This window comes from Lithobates pipiens, unplaced genomic scaffold (assembly GCF_037356315.1).
Source record: "Lithobates pipiens isolate NorthernLeopardFrog02 unplaced genomic scaffold, aLitPip1_a1.2 Scaffold_16, whole genome shotgun sequence".
Lineage (NCBI taxonomy): Eukaryota > Metazoa > Chordata > Amphibia > Anura > Ranidae > Lithobates > Lithobates pipiens.
The window spans coordinates 613,280,632-613,303,133 of record NW_027507748.1 but is presented as its reverse complement, the minus strand read 5'-3'; the positions used below and the strand labels follow the sequence as shown (position 1 = coordinate 613,303,133).

The window sequence follows — 22,502 nt, the reverse complement described above, 5'->3', positions numbered from 1 at the left end:
TCAGGGATAGGTGCAGAAAAATAGGATTTTTAAAACAGCTTACCTGTAAAAGCCTTTTCTTGGAGTACATCATAGGACAGAGTCTCAAGTAATTACTTGATGGGTTATAGGCCTACCTTCAGGTGTTGACACTGGTATAACCAATACAGGAAGTTGTCTCCCCTATATAACCCCTCCTCCTTCCAGGAGCACTCAGTTTTTGCAGCCAAGCAATATACTCTCACCCAATAAAACAGAGGGGCGGGAGCTCTGTGTCCTATGATACACTCCAAGAAAAGGATTTTACAGGTAAGCGGTTTTAAAAATCCTATTTTCTTTATTGTACATCATAGGACACAGTCTCAAGTAATTACTTGGTGGGATGTCCCATAGCAATGCTACTTGAGGGGAGAGAGACACAACCTGTAGGGTAAGCCCCAGACCTGAGGACTTATACTGCTGCCTGCCGCAAACTGCACCTGAAGGCGATATCCTCATTCCATCTTACATGCACTTGATACAATTTTGCAAATGTATGTACTGAAGGCCAAGTGGCGGCCTTGCAGATTTGAGACCTGGAGACGCACTGCCCAAGAAGCACCAACCGCTCTGGTAGAGTGCGCCTTAACTTGAAAAGGGGGAATCTTTCCCTTTAAAAGCATAGGTTTGAATTATAACTTGCCAAATGCACTTAGCGACAGTGGATTTTGACGCTGCCTGTCTCTTAGGACCCTCTGGCAGAAGAAATAAGACATCAGTCTTACGAATCGGAGCAGGTTTTCTTAAATACATTTTCAATGCTCTCACTACATCAAGACAATGTAGTGACCTTTCTTCCCTGGAACAAGGTCTTGGGGGGGGAAAAAAAAAAAAACCCCGGCGGGACAAATATCTTCATTCAGATGAAAGCCTGAAACCACTTTTGGCAAAAAGCCTGGACGAGGGAGTAACACCACTCTGTCCTCATGAATAATCAAATATGACTCCTTACAAGAAAGAGCAGCCAATTCTGAAATCCTCCTTGCTGAGGATACAGCAAACGAAAATATCAGCTTCCTAGTCAGAAGGACTAAGGGAACATGCTGCAACAGTTCGAATGGCTGTTTTTGTAACACTGACAAAACTAAATTTAAGTCCCAAGGGCTTAAGAGTGATTTAACTGGCGGATTAACCCACAGCACTCCTTGCATGAAACCCTGGACTAAAGAATGCATAGCAAGCAGTCTTTGAAATAAAAATGTATAAGGCTGAGACTTGGCCCTTAATAGTACTCAGGGCCAACTTAATCTCTACGCTTAATTGTAGAAAGGTAAGAATTCTGCCTACGATATATCTCTGAGGGTACCAACCCTTGGACTCACACCAGGAAACATAAGCTTTCCGGGCTCTACAATATATAGCTCTAGAAGCTGGCTTCCTAGCATTAATCAAAGTAGCGATAACTGACCTGGAAAGCCCACATTTATTCAGAATGTGGGTCTCAATAGCCAAGCCGTTAAATTTAGCGTCCGTAAAGTAGGATGGCATATCGGCCCCTAAGATAGCAGGTCTGGCCTTAGTGGAAAGAGCCCTGGGCCCTCCACTGCCATCCTTACAATCTCTGCGTAACATAACCTTCTGGGCCATGTTGGTGCTACCAGTATTACCGTTTTTTTTTCCAGCTTGAGCCTGCAAAGAACTTGAGGTAGCAACTGAATCAGGGAAAAAGTGCATAGATCAGTAAAAACTGATCCCACGGGGCCACCAACACATCTGTTCTGTATGCGAGTGGGTCCCCTGTCCTGGATGCAAAGTTGACTAGTTTAATGTTGACTCTGGACGCTAGAAGGTCTACGTCCGGAGTCCCCCATATTTGGCAAACAGCCTGAAACACCTTGGGGTGAAGAGACCATTCTCCTGGGAATAACTGCCGGCGACTTAGATAGTCCACCTGCCAATTCTCTACTCCCGGAACGAAAACTGCCAATAGCTCAGAGAGAGGTGAACCAGATTCTAACTTGAACAGAAGAGAATGTCCCATGCCTGAGAGACTCTTGGTGACCCCTTGTGATCGACAATGCCACGGCTGTGGCATACATCAAACTGGATCCTGGCAGAACACTTCTTTAACCTGGAGGTCCAGGTTTCTAGAGCCAGATACACTGCTGGAATCTCTAGGATGTCGATGGGCAATACTCCCCAGCCTGAAAAGGCTAGCATCTGTCGTTACTACCTTCCAGATAATTGATCTGAAGGACTTTCCCTTCAGCAGGTTCCAAGATAGTAACCACCAACTGAGGATTTGGGACACTCATGGGGACAGCCACATTGGCAAGTCCAAAGCTTGAATCGTTTTGTTCCAAGCAGACAGAATACTGCTTTCAGTTTCGAATGGAATTGAGCATAGGGAACTGCTTCGAATGAAGCTACCATCTTCCCCAACAACCTCATGCAAAAGGTGAATTGAGGGATTTCTCTTCAACCTGATCATCCTCACCAGCTCCTGTATGGAGCTGATCCTTGCAGAAGGCAAGAACACCCCTTTTCTGGGCTGTGTCTATGATCAGGCCCAGATACTCCAGCCTTCTTAGTGACTGAGGATTTCTTTAGGTTGAGAATCCAACCCAAACCTTCCAGGTAACTGCTTGTGATGGCTACACCTTGCTTCAAGCAAGCCACTGACTAGAGGTGGGGCCAATACCTTAGTGAATACCCGAGGTGCTGTAGCAAGCCCGAAGGGCAAGGCTATTAACTGAAAATGCTTCTGTTCTACTTTGAACCGCAGAAACCTCTGGTGGAGGAAGAAATATGGACATGCAGCTATGCATCGCCGATGTCGATGGACGCCAGAAGTTTTTCTCCTTGCAGGATGGAAAGGACTGACTTGATTGACTGCATGCAAATGGAGCGGATTTTCAGGAACAGATTTAGATTACGTAGATCTAGACTTGGTCTGATATCCCCATTTGGCACCGTAATTAGGTTTGAGTAAAACCTCAAACCTTGCTCTTGTTTGGGAATCTGTCTGATCACCCCTTGAGCCAATAATCAGTCTAATGCTTGCAACAGGGATGGCCTTTTCCCTGGATCCTTGGGAACATTTGATCTTAGAAAACGAGATGGTAGAAACTCTCAAAGCTCTAGCTTGTATCCTAGAGACACTGGAGAGAGTCCATTTGTCCTGAATCTCCCTTTACCAGACTTCTGAGTACATTAGAAGTCTTCCACCCCACCCCCACCTTAGTGAGGGGAGATGCCTCTTCATAAGGAGGTCTTGTATTCTGCTTTGCAGACTTGTAGCCCCAGGTCTTCCTTTATGCCTGGTCTGATGGCAGAGGCCAAACAGTTTAAATGAAAGACTTATATTTTCTTTTGACTGGCAAAAGAGTACAATTTCTGCTGGAAATTGTTTGAATGTATTTATCCAAACTATCAAATAATCGTTCCCCCTTAAAGGGGAAACTAGTTAGAAGGTTCTTACAAGGAGTCTCAGCTTACCAATCCTTTAACCAAAGGGTCCTTCGTGTATGTACAAGTACAAATGCAAGGTGTGATGCCTGGTGAATAGAATCCTTCATAGCATCTACAGCAAAGCATAATGCTAAGCTTAGGTAGCTGGGCCAGTTCCTGTGCTTGTTGTGCAGGAAGCTCATCTGAGAGCATCTGTGAACTGGTCCTTTAAGGACTGACAGATGCCTATAGCTGCAATTGCAGGCTGAGCAACAGTACCTGCTAAGTTAAAAAGGATTTTAACAGACCTGCCAACTTCTTATCTGTTGGATCTTTAAGCACAAGTGCATTGTCCACCGAAAAAAAAAAAAAAACATTTCCATTGGAAATCGCAGCGTCAACTGCTGGAACTTTCCATCTTTTAGTGAATCTTTCTTCCATAGGATAGAGCTTTGCGAGTCTCCTTGGAAGGGAAAAATGCTTATCTGGATGATCCCATTCGGTATAAATAAGCTTTTTAGTAATGCATGGATGGGAAACGCATGCAGAGGCTGTAAAGAACCCAAGGAAGAAATCGGCCCTTCAGCCAACTCTGTTAGGGGGTAGCATGCAAGTAGAGCAAACCATCTTTGCAAACCTCTGTACTTCAGATTGTGACGTAGGGATCCTTGGGAACTTCAAGTATGGTTTCCTCCGCACAGAAATAAATCATATGTCTTTCCTCCAATACCCCATCCTGTCCCCATAATTCTCTTGGACCCTCCACTGACTGTAAAGAGTCTAAGGTGGGGGAGGGGGGGGGGGGGGGGGGGATCTAGGACACTTCCTATACACTGGATGGAGGATGCAATTAAAGCCGCTAATCTTCCTTCTAAGCTTTGCAAGGCAGAGGAAAATGCAAATTCAGTCACCTCTACAGGTGCTGAAGTGTGTGAAGCAGTTGCACCACCGCTAGCTTCCAATGACTCACCCTGGCTTGCCATATCTGATCTCTCCGAAGAGGAAGACAGTATGGAGGCATAACTGGGATTCCCAGTGCCTTAGGTACCTTTACGGTAGGTCTGGAAGACATAGTGCAAAGCACAAGCAGAGGTACACACAAAACAGTTCTTTTGCTACCAACTAACAGTCTGGAAATGCCTGTTTACACCCTTACGTGCCCAGCGCTCTGGTGTCTTAGTGTGACAAACAGCCTCTTTTCAGTTAAAAAGTCTCTGACATGAGAGTGTCTGATATAAAGCCTCAGGTGAAACCCGATTGGCATCCTCAGCGCTTCCCCTCAGCCATGCGGCGAGTGCTGTGTGTGGACGTTACATCCATACACAGCCACGTGACCTTGCGGACATGCCCCTCTGCCTTCTCAGGCCCTGCTAGGGACCCGGATGGCCAACACAAAGTAAGGTGAGTGTACTATACACCTCTACAAGGGGGGGTTCCATCAGCAGATTTAGTCTTTTTAAAACCACAGAAGCATAGGGCGTTTCCCAATGTTACTAGGTGGAAGTGCTGGGTTGTAATTAAACTATGCAGCTGCAACTGCTGCATTAGCAACTGCTGCATTAGCAACTGCTGCATTAGCAACTGCTGCATTAGCAACTGCTGCATTAGCAACTGCTGCATTAGCAACTGCTGCATTAGCAACTGCTGCATTAGCAACTGCTGCATTAGCAACTGCTGCATTAGCAACTGCTGCATTAGCAACTGCTGCATTAGCAACTGCTGCATTAGCAACTGCTGCATTAGCAACTGCTGCATTAGCAACTGCTGCATTAGCAACTGCTGCATTAGCAACTGCTGCATTAGCAACTGCTGCATTAGCAACTGCTGCATTAGCAACTGCTGCATTAGCAACTGCTGCATTAGCAACTGCTGCATTAGCAACTGCTGCATTAGCAACTGCTGCATTAGCAACTGCTGCATTAGCAACTGCTGCATTAGCAACTGCTGCATTAGCAACTGCTGCATTAGCAACTGCTGCATTAGCAACTGCTGCATTAGCAACTGCTGCATTAGCAACTGCTGCATTAGCAACTGCTGCATTAGCAACTGCTGCATTAGCAACTGCTGCATTAGCAACTGCTGCATTAGCAACTGCTGCATTAGCAACTGCTGCATTAGCAACTGCTGCATTAGCAACTGCTGCATTAGCAACTGCTGCATTAGCAACTGCTGCATTAGCAACTGCTGCATTAGCAACTGCTGCATTTTTTTACCAAATCCCACAAGATCTATAGTAAGAACCCCCTCTGCTGCTGGGACCACATGTTCTGAGACAGAGGTGCACTAAGACACATCATAGGTAGTGCAAGTTACTCCTTATAGAGGAGACATTTATAAGGCATATAAAGGTATAGTGAAGGAAAAAGCTGGTCCTCGCTGCAGGATACTGCCGATTTGACAGATCCAACTTTCACCCATCACGGCGGGCTGCGTTTAAACATGCTCAAAGACTGGGGCCCTTTGAAAAGGGGTTCCTCTCCTTTGGGCCTTGTATAGCACACCTCAGGACAACTTTAGGAAATGTAGCAAGACCAAAAAGCGTCCTGGTTCCTAGGGTCCAGCTCTCAAAGCATTACAGGCAAAACCTCATTCTTGCAGCGAGGTCCAGGTACCATCCTATGGCCTCAGTGCGAGGATGGATCTGATTGTGGAGGTTTCTTTAAATCCAGCATGGATCCCTCCTGGAGTTCCGCAGAGCACATCTTCACTCGTGACCAACACCTTAGATACTGGCGGAAAAAAAAAAAAAAAAAAAAAAACTGAGTGCTCCTGGAAGGAGGGGGTTATATAGGGGAGTCAACTTCCTGTATTGGTTATACTAGTGTCAACACCTGAAGGTAGGCCTATAACCCACCAAGTAATTACTTGAGACTGTCCTATGATGTATGATAAAGAAATTTGCATTAGTCAGACTGCAACACAGAGACCAGTGTTAAATAAAGAGTCCTGTTCCAGTGCAAGGGACTCCCAATCACTGAAGAGTAGACATTTTGCAGGCTATCAGCAGAGTACATGTTTTGTTCAACTTTGCCAGTTACCTTTCAGCTGGTTTCTGCCACTGCTATCAAATGTGAGTATTCCTCTATGGAGGTACTGATGGAGCAGAGTGCGTCTGAAACGAATACACTGCAACCAGGGTATAGACAGTCTGGTAGAAGAGTCCTCAGTGCAAAAATAACTATAGGAAGTGGTGCAGTACCTTATAAAGGGCACTGGGTGGAACCTAGTCACAGCTGTACCTGCCATCTGATGCAATATTCAGTCATGCACCCAAGACTATGCTCTGAATTGTGGCATTTTAACAATTGTAAAGTTGAATACTACTGTGGGGTGGAGAAAAAAATAAAAATAAAAACCTCATGGAAGGGCCCAGCCTATAAATATCCAGCCTGTGTACTGTATGATTAAGAAATTCCTTTGAATTGCAACTTTTACACTTCTCAAAACAAATAGGATAACCAAGCCTGCGAACTGCTTTTCCTCCTTTAATTGTTGCAAAGACATTCAACATTTATAGTACCAAACAGGCAGGAACAGTACAATTATAAATGAAACAGATAAGAGAAAAATAAATACCCTGACTCAGGAACGGAAACCATTAGAAACCCTCACAGCAAAAACTCCCATAAAATGGGTTACTTCTCGAGGTAAATTTTAACATAAAATATAAACTGCTTTACAGGTGCTACCATGTTATTTAATGCTGAGATTCTGCATTGCTGTAGCAGTATCTGGAGGACCATCTGGAGGCAGTTTTCCCAATTCAGATGCAGACTTTGGTGTTTTAGACAATTTCTTTGGATTGTATCCAGAGAGGCGGGAGGCAAGACTTTTCTTTGGACGTGGCTTCTTCTGCAGGAGGGAGAAACAAGTCAGTAAATTATTATGCATGATTTATATAGCGTCAACAGTTTACACAGCACTTTACAATGTATAGGGGGACAACACAATTACAGTTCAATACAAAAGTTACAGGAGGGCCCTGCTTGTAGAGCTTACATTCTAAAGTGAGGGGGGGGGGGGTGGTACAAAAGGTAATCGCTGCAGAGAATGATTTGATGGTGGTGGCTCGGGGACAGTTGGGTCAGTGTGGGATAGACTTCCCTGAATAAATTAGTTTTCAGGGATCTCCTAAAGGTGGACAGGATAGGGGCTGATCAGATATATTAGGGCTGGGAGAGGCTCTGGAGAAGTCTTGAAGGCAAGCATGGGAGGATTTAACAAGGGAGCATAGAGAGCAGGAGGTTCTGGGAGGAGCGGAGGGGACAATTTGGGTGATATCTGCAGATGAGGTTGGCGATTTAGATGGGGGTGAGGTTGTGAATTGCCTTTTATGTTATGGTTAGCAATTTGAATTTTATACGGTGGGGTAGGGGAAGCCAGTGAAGGGATTGGAAGAGAGGAGCAGCAGTCACAGATCGGTTAGTGAGGTGTATTAGTCTAGCAGCAGAATTCATAATAGGCTGAAGGGACAAGCCTGCTTAAGGGTAGGCCATTAAGGAGAGAGTTGCAGTAGTCAAGGTGGGAAATTAAGGAGTGAATAAGTTGCTTTGTGGCGTCAGTCAGGAAGGGTCGAATTCTGGAGATGTTGGAGGTTAAGGCGGCAGGATTTAGCTTGTGATTGGATATGGGGGGCTGAAGGTCAGAGTCAAGGATTACACTCAGGACCCTGGCATGTGTGGAGGGAACAACGGTTGTGTCGTTGATATTAATGGTGAAGTCACAGGGGAGGTGCCTTGAAGGAGGAAAGATAAGCTCAGTTTTAGAAAGATTGAGTTTGAGGAAGTGGTGTGACATCCCTATAGCGATATGTCATTCAGTAAGCTTGAGATCCGTGAGGAGATCAAGGTGGTAAGTTGGAGTGGAGCAATAGATCTGGGTGTTGTTGGCATAGGTGACATACTGCAGATAAGCACCTATGAAGAACACACCACTGAGCATTAACATTACAGCATTAAGCACTCTTTAGAAAAACCAATGCTCTGGGACAGCGATTATGGGTGCACAGGCCATTTTTCCTATTTACCAGTTAAAATCCATGGCTTCCCCTCAAGTAATGCACAAATATGGGAGCAACAATTGCTGATTGGAACACTCCAGGAAAGGATTATACCTCCTTATACAAAAGGATGATCAGGCATTCAAAGCTGCATGTGGCAGGGCTGGAGGCAGCCAATCACTAGGCTAGAAATCTCCCTCCCCCCCCAATGTCCTCCATCCAGGTAAGCGCTGACACTAGAATGCACACATGCAGCAGGGAGACAGCAAGCCACCATGGTAGTGCACATGTACCCTGCTTGGGACCCCTGGTTCAGTTCACACCAGAACACGCAAACAGCCTAAAAGTTCAAGCAAACCCTATTAAAATCTATGGGAACCAAACTTGAAAAATCAAAAGTGCTAGTTTTAAAGGCTTGGATGCAAGTTAATGACATAAGTGTATGGGGACCCAGGTACATGCCATCAATGCAAAAAAATAAAAAAAATTTAACACAACCGCTTTCAGGAGCAGCGATTTTAATAATGCTTAAAGTGAAATAAAAAATTAAATTTTTAAATATCATGCCTGGGGGCCCCCTTAGTCTGCTGTAAAGCTGCGCATCTGTGATGTGTAGGACAGTACCAAAGCAAAATTACATTTCTAAAGAGAAAAAAAAATAAAATAAATGAAATATAAACTTGCAGCTGTAATGTATTGCTGGCTCCCAGCAATATAGATATATATAAAAAAAAAAAAAAAAAAAAAAAAAAAAAAAGAAGTGTGGGGTTCTCACCCTCTTACCAGGCCTGGTATGGATTTTAAGGGGAACTCCATGCCAAAATGAAACAAATTGGCATGGTTCCCCCCAAAATACATACCAGACCTTTATCTGAGTATGTAGCCTGGAGGACGGGATAAGTGGGCCCAGAGTGCTGGGATCTGGGCCCCCTTGTTAGAGGGGGGCTTCCAGATTCTGAAAAGCCCCCATCCGCAAAGGGAGAAAGGAAGTATCACTGCTCCAGGTGACAAAAGTAAACCTCCACCAGTTTAGAAGCCACAGTTGCTGGCAATTATAGCCATGGTTAAAGGGGTTGCAAAGGTAAATGTTTTTTCACCTTAATGCATTAAGGTGAAAAAACATCTCAAACTGCCTGCACCCCCAGCCCCCCAACCCCCATTTTACTTTCCTGACCCCTCAAGTCCCACGCTCGCCCCCGCCGTCCTCTTCGCCACTCAGCCTGACCGCTGATTGGCTGGAGTGGATGGCTTGAAAGCAGCGCAGCCATTGGCTCACGCTGCTGTCAATCACATCCAATGACGTGGTGCGCCGGGGGGCGGGGTCGTGCTACAGCGAGCAGCTATAGCCGCCGGCTGCATCACGGGAGCACGCCTGTAGGCGTTTCTCACCATGCGAGGGAGCTCGCATGAACATGAGAAGTACCTGCGGGAGGAAGCAGAGACAGCCGCTCAGGGACCCCAGAAGAGCAGGTTCGGGGCCACTGTGCAAAACGAGCTGCACAGTGGAAGTAGAACATGTTTTACTTTACAATCCCTTTAAGCACTGTTAGTGTGAAATGAGTCAGCTCTTCTGTCTGTTCTGCTATGGCATGCATCTTTGATCCTGTATTTTGAATAAAAGGCAATTTTTTCAGCGTGTGGCTGTCCAGAACTACTTCCCATCTAAGCCCCCGTTCGCAGACACCAATGGCCAGGGTTGTCAGAAGCAGCTCTTGTCCAACATGGGACAAGGTGCTGGGGGACCCCAAAGCACCCTCTATGTTGAGGGCAAGTGGCCTGGTATGATGATTCGGGGGGGGGGGGGGCACTCGCTCATCCCCCCTTTCCTGGCCTGCCAGCTCGGATAAGGGTCTGGCATGGATTTTGGGGGGACCCCCATGACAGACATCTTTATCAACACATACTAAACTGGCTGCAGAATGTATATAGGTACATTCACATACTTAACTGCCTGCACACCACTAACTAATCTAGCCCAAGGTATCTCAAAGTCCTCCACATATCACACATATGGCCGCTGTATAAGCAGCCTTATATTATGTGGGGTGTGGACTTAGCCCCCTGAGCCTCTGGCCAATCATGGCTCACAGCAGATTGTGCTGTATTTGGCCAAAACATGCAGTTTAGGTGCATGCTTTGGCCAATCAGCAGCTGTCAATGCACTGCAATCTCACAGTGCATTATGAGGTGCTCTGCAGCTCAAATTTGCTGCAAACACCCCATACGTTCAGTTCGTTTTTTGTGAACAAACATCAGGACCATGCCTACTTGAAAGCTGGCCATCAGGAGTCAGGCAGGCAGTAGTGTGTACACAGGTTTACATCAACAAGGAATTGCCGTTTCAGTTATGCTGGTCGGAAATTTAAGTCGACTAGGTAGTAAAGTTATCAGGATGACAGCTCCAAAAAACCCACTCTAAATATGCCAGTTAGCAGCTCACCAAGCTTTCACAAAGTAAAAAATATCCAATGCAAATATATACAATTTCATTTAAATTCAAGATTGTAACTTTTGGCTAGACTACCAAGTTTTCAGTTTAATCTGAAGAACAACCCAGCAACTGTCAAGGTAGTCTAGTGGTTAAAGATCGCACTGCTCATTCAGTACCATTTGGTCAACCTAAAACCTATTCACCAAAAATACCAAGAATTCCAGTACAGTAAGCAAACTCATGGGCTCTTTAACTTTAGGTGTTACCATAAAGCAGCCCAATGTGTGGAAACAGACCCATCTCGATACCCCCAACACACCATGACACAGAAAACATGTTAGTGCACAGAGAAGGGAGTTGCAACACTAGTGTGGATCACTGCAAGCTGACAGTGTGAAGGTGTTAAGATCCATTACTTGATAAACTAGAATTCACATTACTAAAACCAAACAAGTACAAGAATGCTGGTTGGTTGTTATGACTACTGCACTTATTAAAAATGGGAAGAGGAATGGCTCACCATCTTTTTCTTCTCTGGGTCATGGGTATTTGCATGTCTATCAAGACTTTGCTGTAAACAGAAAAGAATGATGTTTGAGCATTTTTTTGACAGACTTTAGAAAAATTATTTTCAAAGTATAAAGACATTAGCAAAAATTGTTAGTTAAAACATTGCTGTACAACAAAATGGACTAAAGTGAGATTATGAAAATATGCGGCAGCTATAAAAACATGAAATTACATTTAGGCAGTTATAAACTAATTATTCCAAAAACACTGGTTTCTCTTTGGCTGTCTAGAGTATTGATCAGTGTTTCACATTTTATTTAAATTCAAAATGACAGGTGCAATTTACTACCTTCCCCACTAGCATTTTGCATTAGTCCCTACTTACAAGTAAACCTACTCCTACAGGATCAATGTACAGCTTGCCTAGCCTCTATCCTAAATTGAAGGCTGCACTGTTTACTGAAACAATAGGATAAATTAGGACCAACTCTTAGGAGAGGGAAGGGGGAATTTATACTAAAACTGCACCTCATAACAATTGAAGACCATATGAAAACACACTGGTGCATGAAGTGCTTTTACTTACCTTCATTGCAAAGGTCTTGCCACATCCAGGATGCCCACAAGCAAATGGACGTGAATCCTCATGGAAGGAGAGGATATGACTCTGGAGCCCAAACTTTTTGGTATACGTGCGATCACATCCATCCCTGGGGCATTTGTATACCACCCGCTCTACTTCGTGGGTTCTCTTATGGTCCTTCAGGTGAGTTTTATTCTTAAACTTGCGATTACATACATCGCAGATTGTTGGCTCTGTACAGCAAACTAAAATTGTATTAGAAAAAAGGTCCTTTGATTACACAAGTCTGTCTTGTTACTGCCAATTTAATGAAACATTTTAGTTATCTTGAATGTTTTAAGGATGTAGTCACATTCAGTATGTCAATACTAAAAGCCTTGCATCCCACAATGCCTACAGCTAGCACGCATTTACAATATAATCTAAACCTATGCTGCCGATGACTTGAAATCACTGCCATGACCACACACACACACACACACACACACACACACACACACACACACACTTCCCCTTGCAAGCCAAGAGCATAACGTGCTAGTATTGTTCACATACTAGCTCATCATGAAAGACATCCCAAAAACAAAGCCCTCCAAGCGGAACACTGTCACAGCTCCCCTGGGGCTTGCATCTTCACCCATTCTGCCAAGCAGCAGCTTGATTGAACGAGCTGCAATGAAGTCACTATATTCAGAGTTCACTGTCCTCCAGTCACCAGATCTCAATCCAATAGAGCATCTTGGGATGTGGTGAAATGGGAGAGTCACATGTATGTGTAGCCAACAAATCTGCAGCTACTATGTTATGCCATGTCAAAACAGACCAAAATCTGAGGAACGTTTCCAGCACCTGGTTGAATCTATGCCACAAAGAAATAAAGTGGTGCTCCAGCACACCCCATGGAAAAAACTAATCAGCTACGCATACTGTAGCTGCTGACTTATCAGGACACATCTGTCCTGGAATCCAGCAATGTCAGCACCCCAGCTGTTTCTATCAGCTCTTAGGTGCCGACATAGCCCGTAAGGGAGACCAGCAGTAAAGTGTTGCAGCTTCACAGCAGATTCCCTACTGCACATGCTCACTGCCCTTTCTGAACATGACGCTGGGGAAGGAGGGGGGCCAAACTGACGTACTTCAGCGAGGTTTGACGGAAGTGGGGACAGGTATCTGTCAAACAAGCACCCACAAAAAGTGCCAAATGTGGCACTGGAGGTAGGAGGAGACAATAAGTGGTGGTTCAAAAGGCGCATTCAACCAAAGTTAGTGTTAACCGCATGATTCTGGTGCACAAGCTGTGAACAAACAGGCTCCAAATGTCATTCTAATGTTCAAACAATCCAAACCCCTTCACATCAGCCACATGCAAAGTCACAGGGGGCAGGACTCACCCATTGAACTCTTTGGAACTACAGCATTACCTGAATGACTAGCTGCCAAGTGTTTCATGTACTCTGTCCAGGTTTTTCCCACAAATGAGCAAGAGCTGTCCTTTTGGCATGGATATCCTAGAAAACAAATTACAGAACATTAATATTGCAAGTTTAATGGAAGGTATTTGCCTGCATTCCAATGGAACACAGCAACTCTAGAAGTAGCTCCTGTCAGCTTTGATGAGAGATAGTTATAAGGGCATTTCATTTTGATGAAAAAGATGCACACACTAGAAAATATACATAGAATCGGATTTCAGGCAGATCAGTCAAGTACCTGCATGAACTTTTTCATGGCGTTTAAGTCTAGAAGGTGAGGAAAAGCTTTTGTCACATCCTTCATGATTACATCTAAAAAAAAAAAAAAAAAAAAAAAAAATGAATACCAAGTCAAAACAAAAGTAAAGTCCATGAACAGTTATCTAGCTACAATGCCTTCCAAAGGCCAACTAAGTAACCTGCCTTTTATTGCCAAAGTGCAACTAAAATATAAATAAAACTACTGAAAAGTTAGTATAAGGGACATAACTTAGTGAGTAGGATGTGTCCCTTGTGCTGATGCCTACTCTGTTGGTTGCTATCTCACTCCCTGACAAGCATCCAGTGCAGCAGGGTTAATAGACATAACAGGCCGCCACAGGCACTCATCAAGAGACCAAATATGCCCTCACTTTGTCAGCTCCTCCATTCATTGTAGCAATGCTATAGTTTCCAGGAATGGAAAGAAGTCTTTTTGGGGGTTTTAGTGAAAAGGGGGGGGGGGAAAAAAAAACCCCTCATTTGTGTTTACCTGCACTTTTAGCATGGTTTTTCCAGTTACTTTCCAGGATAGCCAAGCAAAAAGTTCACAGGAAACTAGTGGTGAGCCTACCAGCCAGGTAAAAAATAAATAAACAAAATCTAGGCAATCATGAACTTACTTGAATGGCTGCTGATTGGTATGGATGTACTGATGAAGTTTTAGTTGATTGTGTTTCTTGAAGGTTTGCCCACAATCTGCAAAGTAACACTGAGAAGGAAAAAAGTTTCATTAGAACGTAAAGATACAAAGCTGCAAGGTCAAAAACTACACATACACTGTTCACATTGCACAGTCTGAATAAGCATGGAAGGGCTTTATGTACACGTGCATGCTCAACCTGTGGCAGAACTACAAGTCCCATCATGCTTGTAACTGTCAACATTGCAATGCCTCAGGGAACTTTTAGTTTAACAGCTGGAGGGCCACAGGTTGGGCACCCATGATTTAGCGGAGACCAGACAAACTTCATCCATCTATGGCCATTTGTGAGAAGTCGATCCAAAGATAAAACTTGAGGAGTTGACATGCTGGAAACTTTGATCAGTGTATTCTGACTGCAGGGGGATTCCGCTACACCACCTCGCTTGGGTGGATTGGAATTCTCTTGATCGGCCCACCAAGTGATCTAAAACTGATCCCATCTATGGCCAGTCTAAGGAACACCAGTACTGTGTGAGCCTATGCATTTACCAGTTTTGTTTTTTTAGCATTTCAATCCCTGGCAGAAGTGTTTAGGATGGCTTCCATGAGTAGTATGAAGAAATCATTTTTGTTTGTGGGAAAAAAAATAAAGTACTTTGGCATGGCTTCCCAATTATGTGATTGCTGCAACTGTCACAGCAGTCACATGATCAGAAGTGATCATTCTGCCAGCTCTTAACAAGAAGTAGCGATTGGTAGCTGGCAGTACAAAACCTCAAGACTGCCATGGATATACATGTACCACCTGGGTATTGACATCTATGTGGTCAGAAAAAGGTTAAGGGGCCAATAGGTTAAATTTAAAGTTACTCTGGTCTATCAGGGGTATACAGGGTGAGAGTTGTATTTTGAGTAAAGAGTTAGTTGACCATTACCAATAAACTGCTATTAGCTAGGTTGAAAGTGCCCGCCTAGCGGACCAATAAAGGGTTAAAAGTGCCGCTGCCAAAGCGCTTCACCACTCAAAAGATGTTGCTTGCAGGACTTTGAAAATCCTGCAAGAGCACCACCCAAATGTGAAAACACTTGGGCTTTTACACTGGTGCTGCAGGGGAGACATTTTGCAGGCCCTTTACAGATGCTGTTTTTATCCCAAAAGCACCTGAACACCCTAGTGTGAAAGGGGTCTTACTAAAATAATTGCATTTGCATGTCCTGTGTACTGTGAGACCAGATAGTGCTATGCAGGGTCCTAGGTTTAGCAACACCTCAAGTTAAAGCTGCAGTTTATCTACAGATGCCCCTTATTGGCATAGTACATTTTTTGAAAAAGGGGTACTGACACTTTAAACATTAAATTAAAGCCTTCTGTATAGTCTGGTTCTTTGTTCTAAGGGGGGGGGGGGGGGATCACCTGGTATTTGGAAACTAGCACAGATATTTAAACATCAGCACTTTAAGTCAGGTCCTACTTGGCACACCTTTATCACACCCGTGATGGGAATACATATAGGCCAGAGTCACCAGTCCAGACCAGAAAAAGCACGCATCTCAAAAAGGGATCCAGCTATGGCACTGCTCCATGCAAGCTGATAGTTAGAGCCCGACAGTCCATAAAAATCTTCATAAACCTGAACAGTAAAATCAGTCCGGTAGGTTGCAGACTAATATATATATATATATATATATATATATCTCAGCACCTCCAACACCTTCTGGCTACTTCCCACTGAGGCGGTTCTCAGGCGCTTAAGCCTCTGAAAAGCGCCTCCCATTCATTGCAGTGCATCTTCACACTGGGGCTGTGCACTTGCAGGACGTTACAAAAAGTCCTGCAAGCAGAATCTTTGGGGAGTTGTGAGCGCTGTAAATAGCGCTCCATAATGCCCCTGCCCATTGCAATGAATGGGTAACTCTTCCAAAGCGCCTGAAAAGTGTGCCGCAAAATGAGCCTTTACCTTGCTAAAAAAAAAAAAAATAAAAGCCTGTTTTTGGCCAAAAAGTGCTGCAAAAATGAGCCAACAGCCAGACACTGCCAGTGTGAATGAGGCCTCAAGTTGCTGCTTCAAAACCCTGGTCTAACAGCACTTCCAGGGGCTACATTCTTTTCTGTGGTCACCTTAAAAATGTGTGGCTGGCCTATGGAAGCTTGTCAGAAAAGACAAAGTAGACGCTACAGATCAGCATCTGACATACTGTAGTTTCTACAGTTTGTTAATCATGTCTAAGTTGCTATTAGTCTGATGGCCATGTGTCTAAAGTAAATGACATGTACACCAAGGGCTGCTTGGCATCTCAACCTTACCTCATAAATAAGGCTTGGAGAAAGATGAGCTCGTTGATAATGTTTCCTCAGATTGGTCATTGTGGTAAATGACAGGTCACAATCTGGAGCATCACATCTGAAAAAGTAAACAATTCTAGTAGTTTAGCAGTTGAACTTACAAAGTCTTACATCTCTGCCTCACATTCTATATATAAAGTATTCAGAACCACCATTTGGTTATAGTCTGCTTTGCCGACACCAGGTTAGTCGTGCAATTGTTAGACCTCCAAGGCCAAGGTTTCAATTAAAATACAGCAAACAAAATAGACTCCCCCATATACAGATTGCTTAATCTAGGCGGGGATGCATAGATTACAAACTTTACATAGTCCATCCCACAGGCGCCATCATGCTGGCTTACTAGCCCACTGAACTTGCCCATAAAATCCCACCTACACGGCAGATCAGTGGTCCTGCATTGCATGTGATCAGGATTGAGGGCTTATACATTTTCTGCCAACCAGAGAAGACAAAAGAGCAGGCAGCAGTGCGATTAACCACTTAAGGACCAAGCCTTAGGATTTGTTTACAAGTTAACAGGTTTTGCTAAAAAATAACTACTTCAAACCACTTTTTTTTCCCCCCCTAAAGAATAAAATGGCAGTTGTTGCAATACTCTGTCACACCATATTTGCACATCGGCCTTACAAGCTTACTTTTTTTGGAAAAACACCTTTGAATGAAACAAAAATACTTTTATATTGTGAAGGATAGTTATGCCAAGTAAAATTGATACAACAGGTCACGCTTGTGGAATGGTAACAAACTTTTACCCTTAAAAATCTCCATAGGCGACATTCTACAGGCTGTATGTTTTGAGTTAGAGTCCTAGGGCTAGAATAATTGCGCTCTGATAGCAGAGATACCTCATGTGTGGTTTGAACACTGGTTTCATATGCGGGCACTACTCACGTATGCGTTCACTTCTCACGAGCATGAATGAATGAATGAAAACCTCCCTTATAATTAAGTCCTGACATGCATTTTTTATTTTTTATTTTTTAAAATATGAGATTGGGGTCAAAAAGACCTCAGATCTCATTTACACTAAAATGCAATAAAAGAATGGCCCTTTAAGAGCTATGCACGGAAATGACACATCCACGCCGCTTCCACCCTGCAATGGTATAGAGACAGATGGGGGCCATCTTCCCCTCATTTGTCTCCATACCCAGGAAGGACAAGCATCCAATCGCCTCTGACACTACAGACAGCTCCAGTAAGCGGCGGAGGACTCCGGAGCAAGGTGGGAGGGGGCCCTCTCCCGCCACCTATAAGACCCCTTTCACACTGGGGCGTTTCAGGCATTTTTCAGGTGCTTTAGAGTTAAAAAGCGCCTGTAAAGCGCTTGAAAGAAGCCTCATCTGCAGTCCCAATGTGAAAGCCCTAGTGCTTTAAGAGCTATAATAAATATCCCACATTTATCAAAAAAATTTCCTCAGTTTAGACAGATATGTATTTTTTTATCAAAGAAAATTGCAATAAGCGTATACTGAATAGTTTGCTCAAAAGTTATAACGTCTACAAGATAGGGGATAGATCTCTGCCATTACTAGTAAAAAATTAAAATGCTATAAATCTGCATTTATCGGGACTGCGATATTGTGGCAGACAGACACTTGACACATTTTTGGGACCATTATACAGCGATCAGTGCTATAAAAATGCACTGATTACTGTATAAATGTCAGTAGCAGGGAAGAAGGTTAACTCTAGGGGGCGATCAAGGAGTCAACTGTGTTCCCTCACTGTTCTAACTGCAAGGGGGAGGGAACTGTCTAGGAGAGATGACAGATCAGTGTTCATAATCAGTATGAACACACGATCAGTCTACTCTCCCCCGTGAGAACCACACAGACCCCAGTTCTTGCTTTGTCATGAGCAAACGCAGGGGCCTGCCGGGCACTCACATCGGCTCCCGGGCAGCACGCCCCTAGTGGCCAAAAGACAGTCGTTTCGCCCAGCCATTCCATTCTGCCACAGTAAAGCTGGTCACCAAGAGGTTAAGAGCATGATCTGTGCATGAAGCCTATTCAGCAGAAGTGTAAGCTTTGGCTGCAGAGCTCCAGCAGTCATTCAGCTGGCATGTCAGACCACTGCCCAGATTGCAGCCATTGTAGTTCTTAAAAACTTTTCTGGCACTACTGCCAACCCCCGGAGGTTTATCTAAGTACTTACTTGCAGGGCTTCTCCCCAGTATGTGTCATAGAATGACGGGTCAGGTGAAACAAAGTCACAAAGCCTTTACCGCATCCTTCAACTGTGCAGGGGAAAGGTCTCTACGCAGGAAAGAAGGGAGACACACCAGTTAACAACATCTAGACAAAATAATGCACTGTTTCACAAAACCCATCAAGGTCAACTTCCTTAGGAGATTTAAAAAGTCAAAGCGTTGCCATTTTGGATGGAGTTGGTTAACCTTACCTCCCATTCAGGAAACAAAGCAAACTGGACTTTCATCAAAGGGAGATCCTCTCAGAACAGGAATTTCCATGGGAATATTTGGCCTGCTTTTATGTAGGCCAATGTTTGATTATTTCCTCCTTCCTGGTCCAATATTCCATTGGTAACTGTCATAAAACCCACAAAAGAAAAGCACTTGCTGGATCTAGCCAAAAATTCAGGAGCGGTCCTTCACAGAGACCCCCATTAGTTCTTACCTTGGAGTACAGATTAGCCTTTATGTAGTAGCCAACTGAGCATGAGTGATTAGGTAGTTTAACAAAGAAGACGCTAGACAGGACTGACCACTCAATCCACAAAAAAATATGCAAGGTGGCATTAGCCTTACCAGTAACTTGTTTTCCATGAGTCTTTTAGAACAGCATTTGAGAGATTGTGACTCCTCCCAACAAAACCATAGGAAACCCCTCTTCCTCCAAATCTTTGCTACTACCCATCACTTGCTAGTTGTAGAAGAGAACCCTCTGGCCCCGGCTTGAACACAAACATACGTCGCAGTACTAGGGATTCACCAAAATTTTGGCCGCCGAAACATATCGGACAAAAAGGGCTCTTTCGCCAAAAAGCTGAAATTCCTGCCGATACTGGTGCCGAAAAGTGGGCGGGGTGGGCCCCACACCGCCCCACGGGGGCTTCCTAGATTGTAGAAAAGAGGAGAGTCCCTGGCGCTATAATGAAACAGGCAGTGGCTTTCCTCTCGGGACACTGGCTGGCTGCACTATTGGGGCTGTATTGATCTCTTGTATCATGTCCACAGTTTGACCACCTCCTGTACCATGTCCCCAGTCGTTAACCATCTCCTGTATAAAAATATTTTTAAAAACAGTCCCTTTCGGGATCAAGGAAGATTTTCGGTATCTGCACCAAAAACCCATTCGGTGCATCCCTCTACACAGTACAGAAAAAAAAAAAAAGTGGGTCATTGCTGTCCTGAAGGACTCATGGAAAACAAGTCACCGGTAAGTCCAATTTGGATTTTAGGACAGCATCTAATTAGGGTGGGGCAAGTGCCTGCAAGACCTCCCTGCCAAATGCAAGGTCCAGCCGGTAATGTCACACAAGGTGCGCAACAAGTGCTCTGGTTGGATGCACAAATATCAGTTGGCGGGGACCACCCCGCATGCAAGTAGGCTTCCAGGATAGACCATTTCATCCATCTAGCTATTAACCCCCTAGAAACTTGGCAACCTTTGATGCTCAAGAAGAAAAAAAAAAAAAAAAAAAAAAAAAAAAAAAAAAGAGAAGTGTATGAACATCTAAAGTGTAATTTCCAGATTACACACTTTAACATCCAACATATGAAAGCGATATGGGGGGGGGGGGGGGGAGAGAAAGAAGCACAGCAATGACAGTGATGGGGAGGGGGGAGAAGCACAGCAATGACAGTGATGGGGGGGGGGGGAGAAGCACAGCAATGACAGTGATGGGGGGGGGGGGGGGGAGAAGCACAGCAATGACAGTGATGGGGGGGGGGGGGAAGCACAGCAATGACAGTGATGGGGGGGGGGGGGGGAAGCACAGCAATGACAGTGATGGGGGGGGGGGGGGGGAGAAGCACAGCAATGACAGTGATGGGGGGGGGGGGGAGAAGCACAGCAATGACAGTGATGGGGGGGGGGGGGGGGGGGGAGAAGCACAGCAATGACAGTGATGGGGGGGGGGGGGAAGCACAGCAATGACAGTGATGGGGGGGGGGGGGAGAAGCACAGCAATGACAGTGATGGGGGGGGGGGGGAGAAGCACAGCAATGACAGTGATGGGGGGGGGGGGGGAGAAGCACAGCAATGACAGTGATGGGGGGGGGGGGGGAGAAGCACAGCAATGACAGTGATGGGGGGGGGGGGGGAGAAGCACAGCAATGACAGTGATGGGGGGGGGGGGGGGGAAGCACAGCAATGACAGTGATGGGGGGGGGGGGGGGAAGCACAGCAATGACAGTGATGGGGGGGGGGGGAGAAGCACAGCAATGACAGTGATGGGGGGGGGGGGAGAAGCACAGCAATGACAGTGATGGGGGGGGGGGGGAGAAGCACAGCAATGACAGTGATGGGGGGGGGGGGAGAAGCACAGCAATGACAGTGATGGGGGGGGGGGAGAAGCACAGCAATGACAGTGATGGGGGGGGGGGGGAGAGAAGCACAGCAATGACAGTGATGGGGGGGGGGGGGGGGAGGAGAAGCACAGCAATGACAGTGATGGGGGGGGGGGGGGGGGGGGAGGAGAAGCACAGCAATGACAGTGATGGGGGGGGGGGGGGGAGAGGAGAAGCACAGCAATGACAGTGATGGGGGGGGGGGGGGGAGAGGAGAAGCACAGCAATGACAGTGATGGGGGGGGGAGAAGCACAGCAATGACAGTGATGGGGGGGGGGGGGGGGGAGAAGCACAGCAATGACAGTGATGGGGGGGGGGGGGAGAAGCACAGCAATGACAGTGATGGGGGGGGGGGGGGAGAGGAGAAGCACAGCAATGACAGTGATGGGGGGGGAGAGAAGCACAGCAATGACAGTGATGGGGGGGGGGGGGTGAAGCACAGCAATGACAGTGATGGGGGGGGGGGAAGAAGCACAGCAATGACAGTGATGGGGGGGGGGGGGAAGAAGCACAGCAATGACAGTGATGGGGGGGGGGGGGAAGAAGCACAGCAATGACAGTGATGGGGGGGGGGGGAAGAAGCACAGCAATGACAGTGATGGGGGGGAGAGAAGCACAGCAATGACAGTGATGGGGGGGGGGGGAGAAGCACAGCAATGACAGTGATGGGGGGGGGGGGGGGAGAGAAGCACAGCAATGACAGTGATGGGGGGAGAAGCACAGCAATGACAGTGATTGGGGGGGGGGCACAGCAATGACAGTGATATTGGGGGGCGCGCAGCACGGACAGTCATGGGGGGGTGGTGAACGGACAGTGATCGGGGTACCGGCCGGTCTCACCTCCCCGGTGTGTTTGCAGAGGTGAGCCTGCAGCTTCCAGTTCTTGTTGTAGGAGGCACTGCAATCCGCAAAGGAGCAGATATAACGTTTATACACGGCCGGTGTCGCCTTCTCACCCATCTTCCCCACCCTGCCGCACCGTCCCGGGTTCCCAATACTTAAAGTACCACGTCTGGGAACTACTGACACCGCCATGTCCAGGCTTTCTACACCCAGGACTCAACCACCGCCTGTCTCCTCAGAGGGGGTGGGGGCGGACCGGATACAAAAAAAAACTACAAAGCCTGCCTGGGATGAGCGATGTACTGAATTTATTATTATACGATTATAATAGGGAGTATAATGTACGTTTCAGTGGTTTCCTTTTTGTGGCCACTGTATTACACAGCATCCCCCCCCCCGGGACTTTCCTTGGTACAATCCCGGTCGGGTCACGTGCACAGCTTTGAAGTTAGAGCGCGCCATGTTGGTGA

General features: G+C 45.8%; 1 protein-coding gene across 2 annotated transcripts; it reads right to left on the bottom strand.

The window, feature by feature from the left end:
* Positions 1 to 6,877: 6,877 nt before the first annotated feature.
* GTF3A (general transcription factor IIIA) lies at positions 6,878 to 22,259 on the bottom strand. 2 transcript variants are annotated; one of them, XM_077484066.1, is made up of 9 exons: positions 22,030 to 22,259; positions 18,812 to 18,912; positions 16,613 to 16,709; positions 14,285 to 14,373; positions 13,642 to 13,715; positions 13,353 to 13,439; positions 11,935 to 12,176; positions 11,359 to 11,409; positions 6,878 to 7,260 (listed from the first exon to the last, which is right to left on the bottom strand). In XM_077484066.1, the coding sequence occupies exons 1-9, from the start codon at positions 22,222 to 22,224 to the stop codon at positions 7,102 to 7,104; spliced, it is 1,095 nt and encodes a 364-aa protein (XP_077340192.1). In that variant the 5' UTR covers positions 22,225 to 22,259; the 3' UTR covers positions 6,878 to 7,101. The 2 variants fall into 2 exon arrangements, with proteins under 2 accessions (XP_077340192.1, XP_077340193.1); XM_077484067.1 differs by having other exon boundaries at positions 11,935 to 12,164; positions 22,030 to 22,258.
* Positions 22,260 to 22,502: the final 243 nt, after the last annotated feature.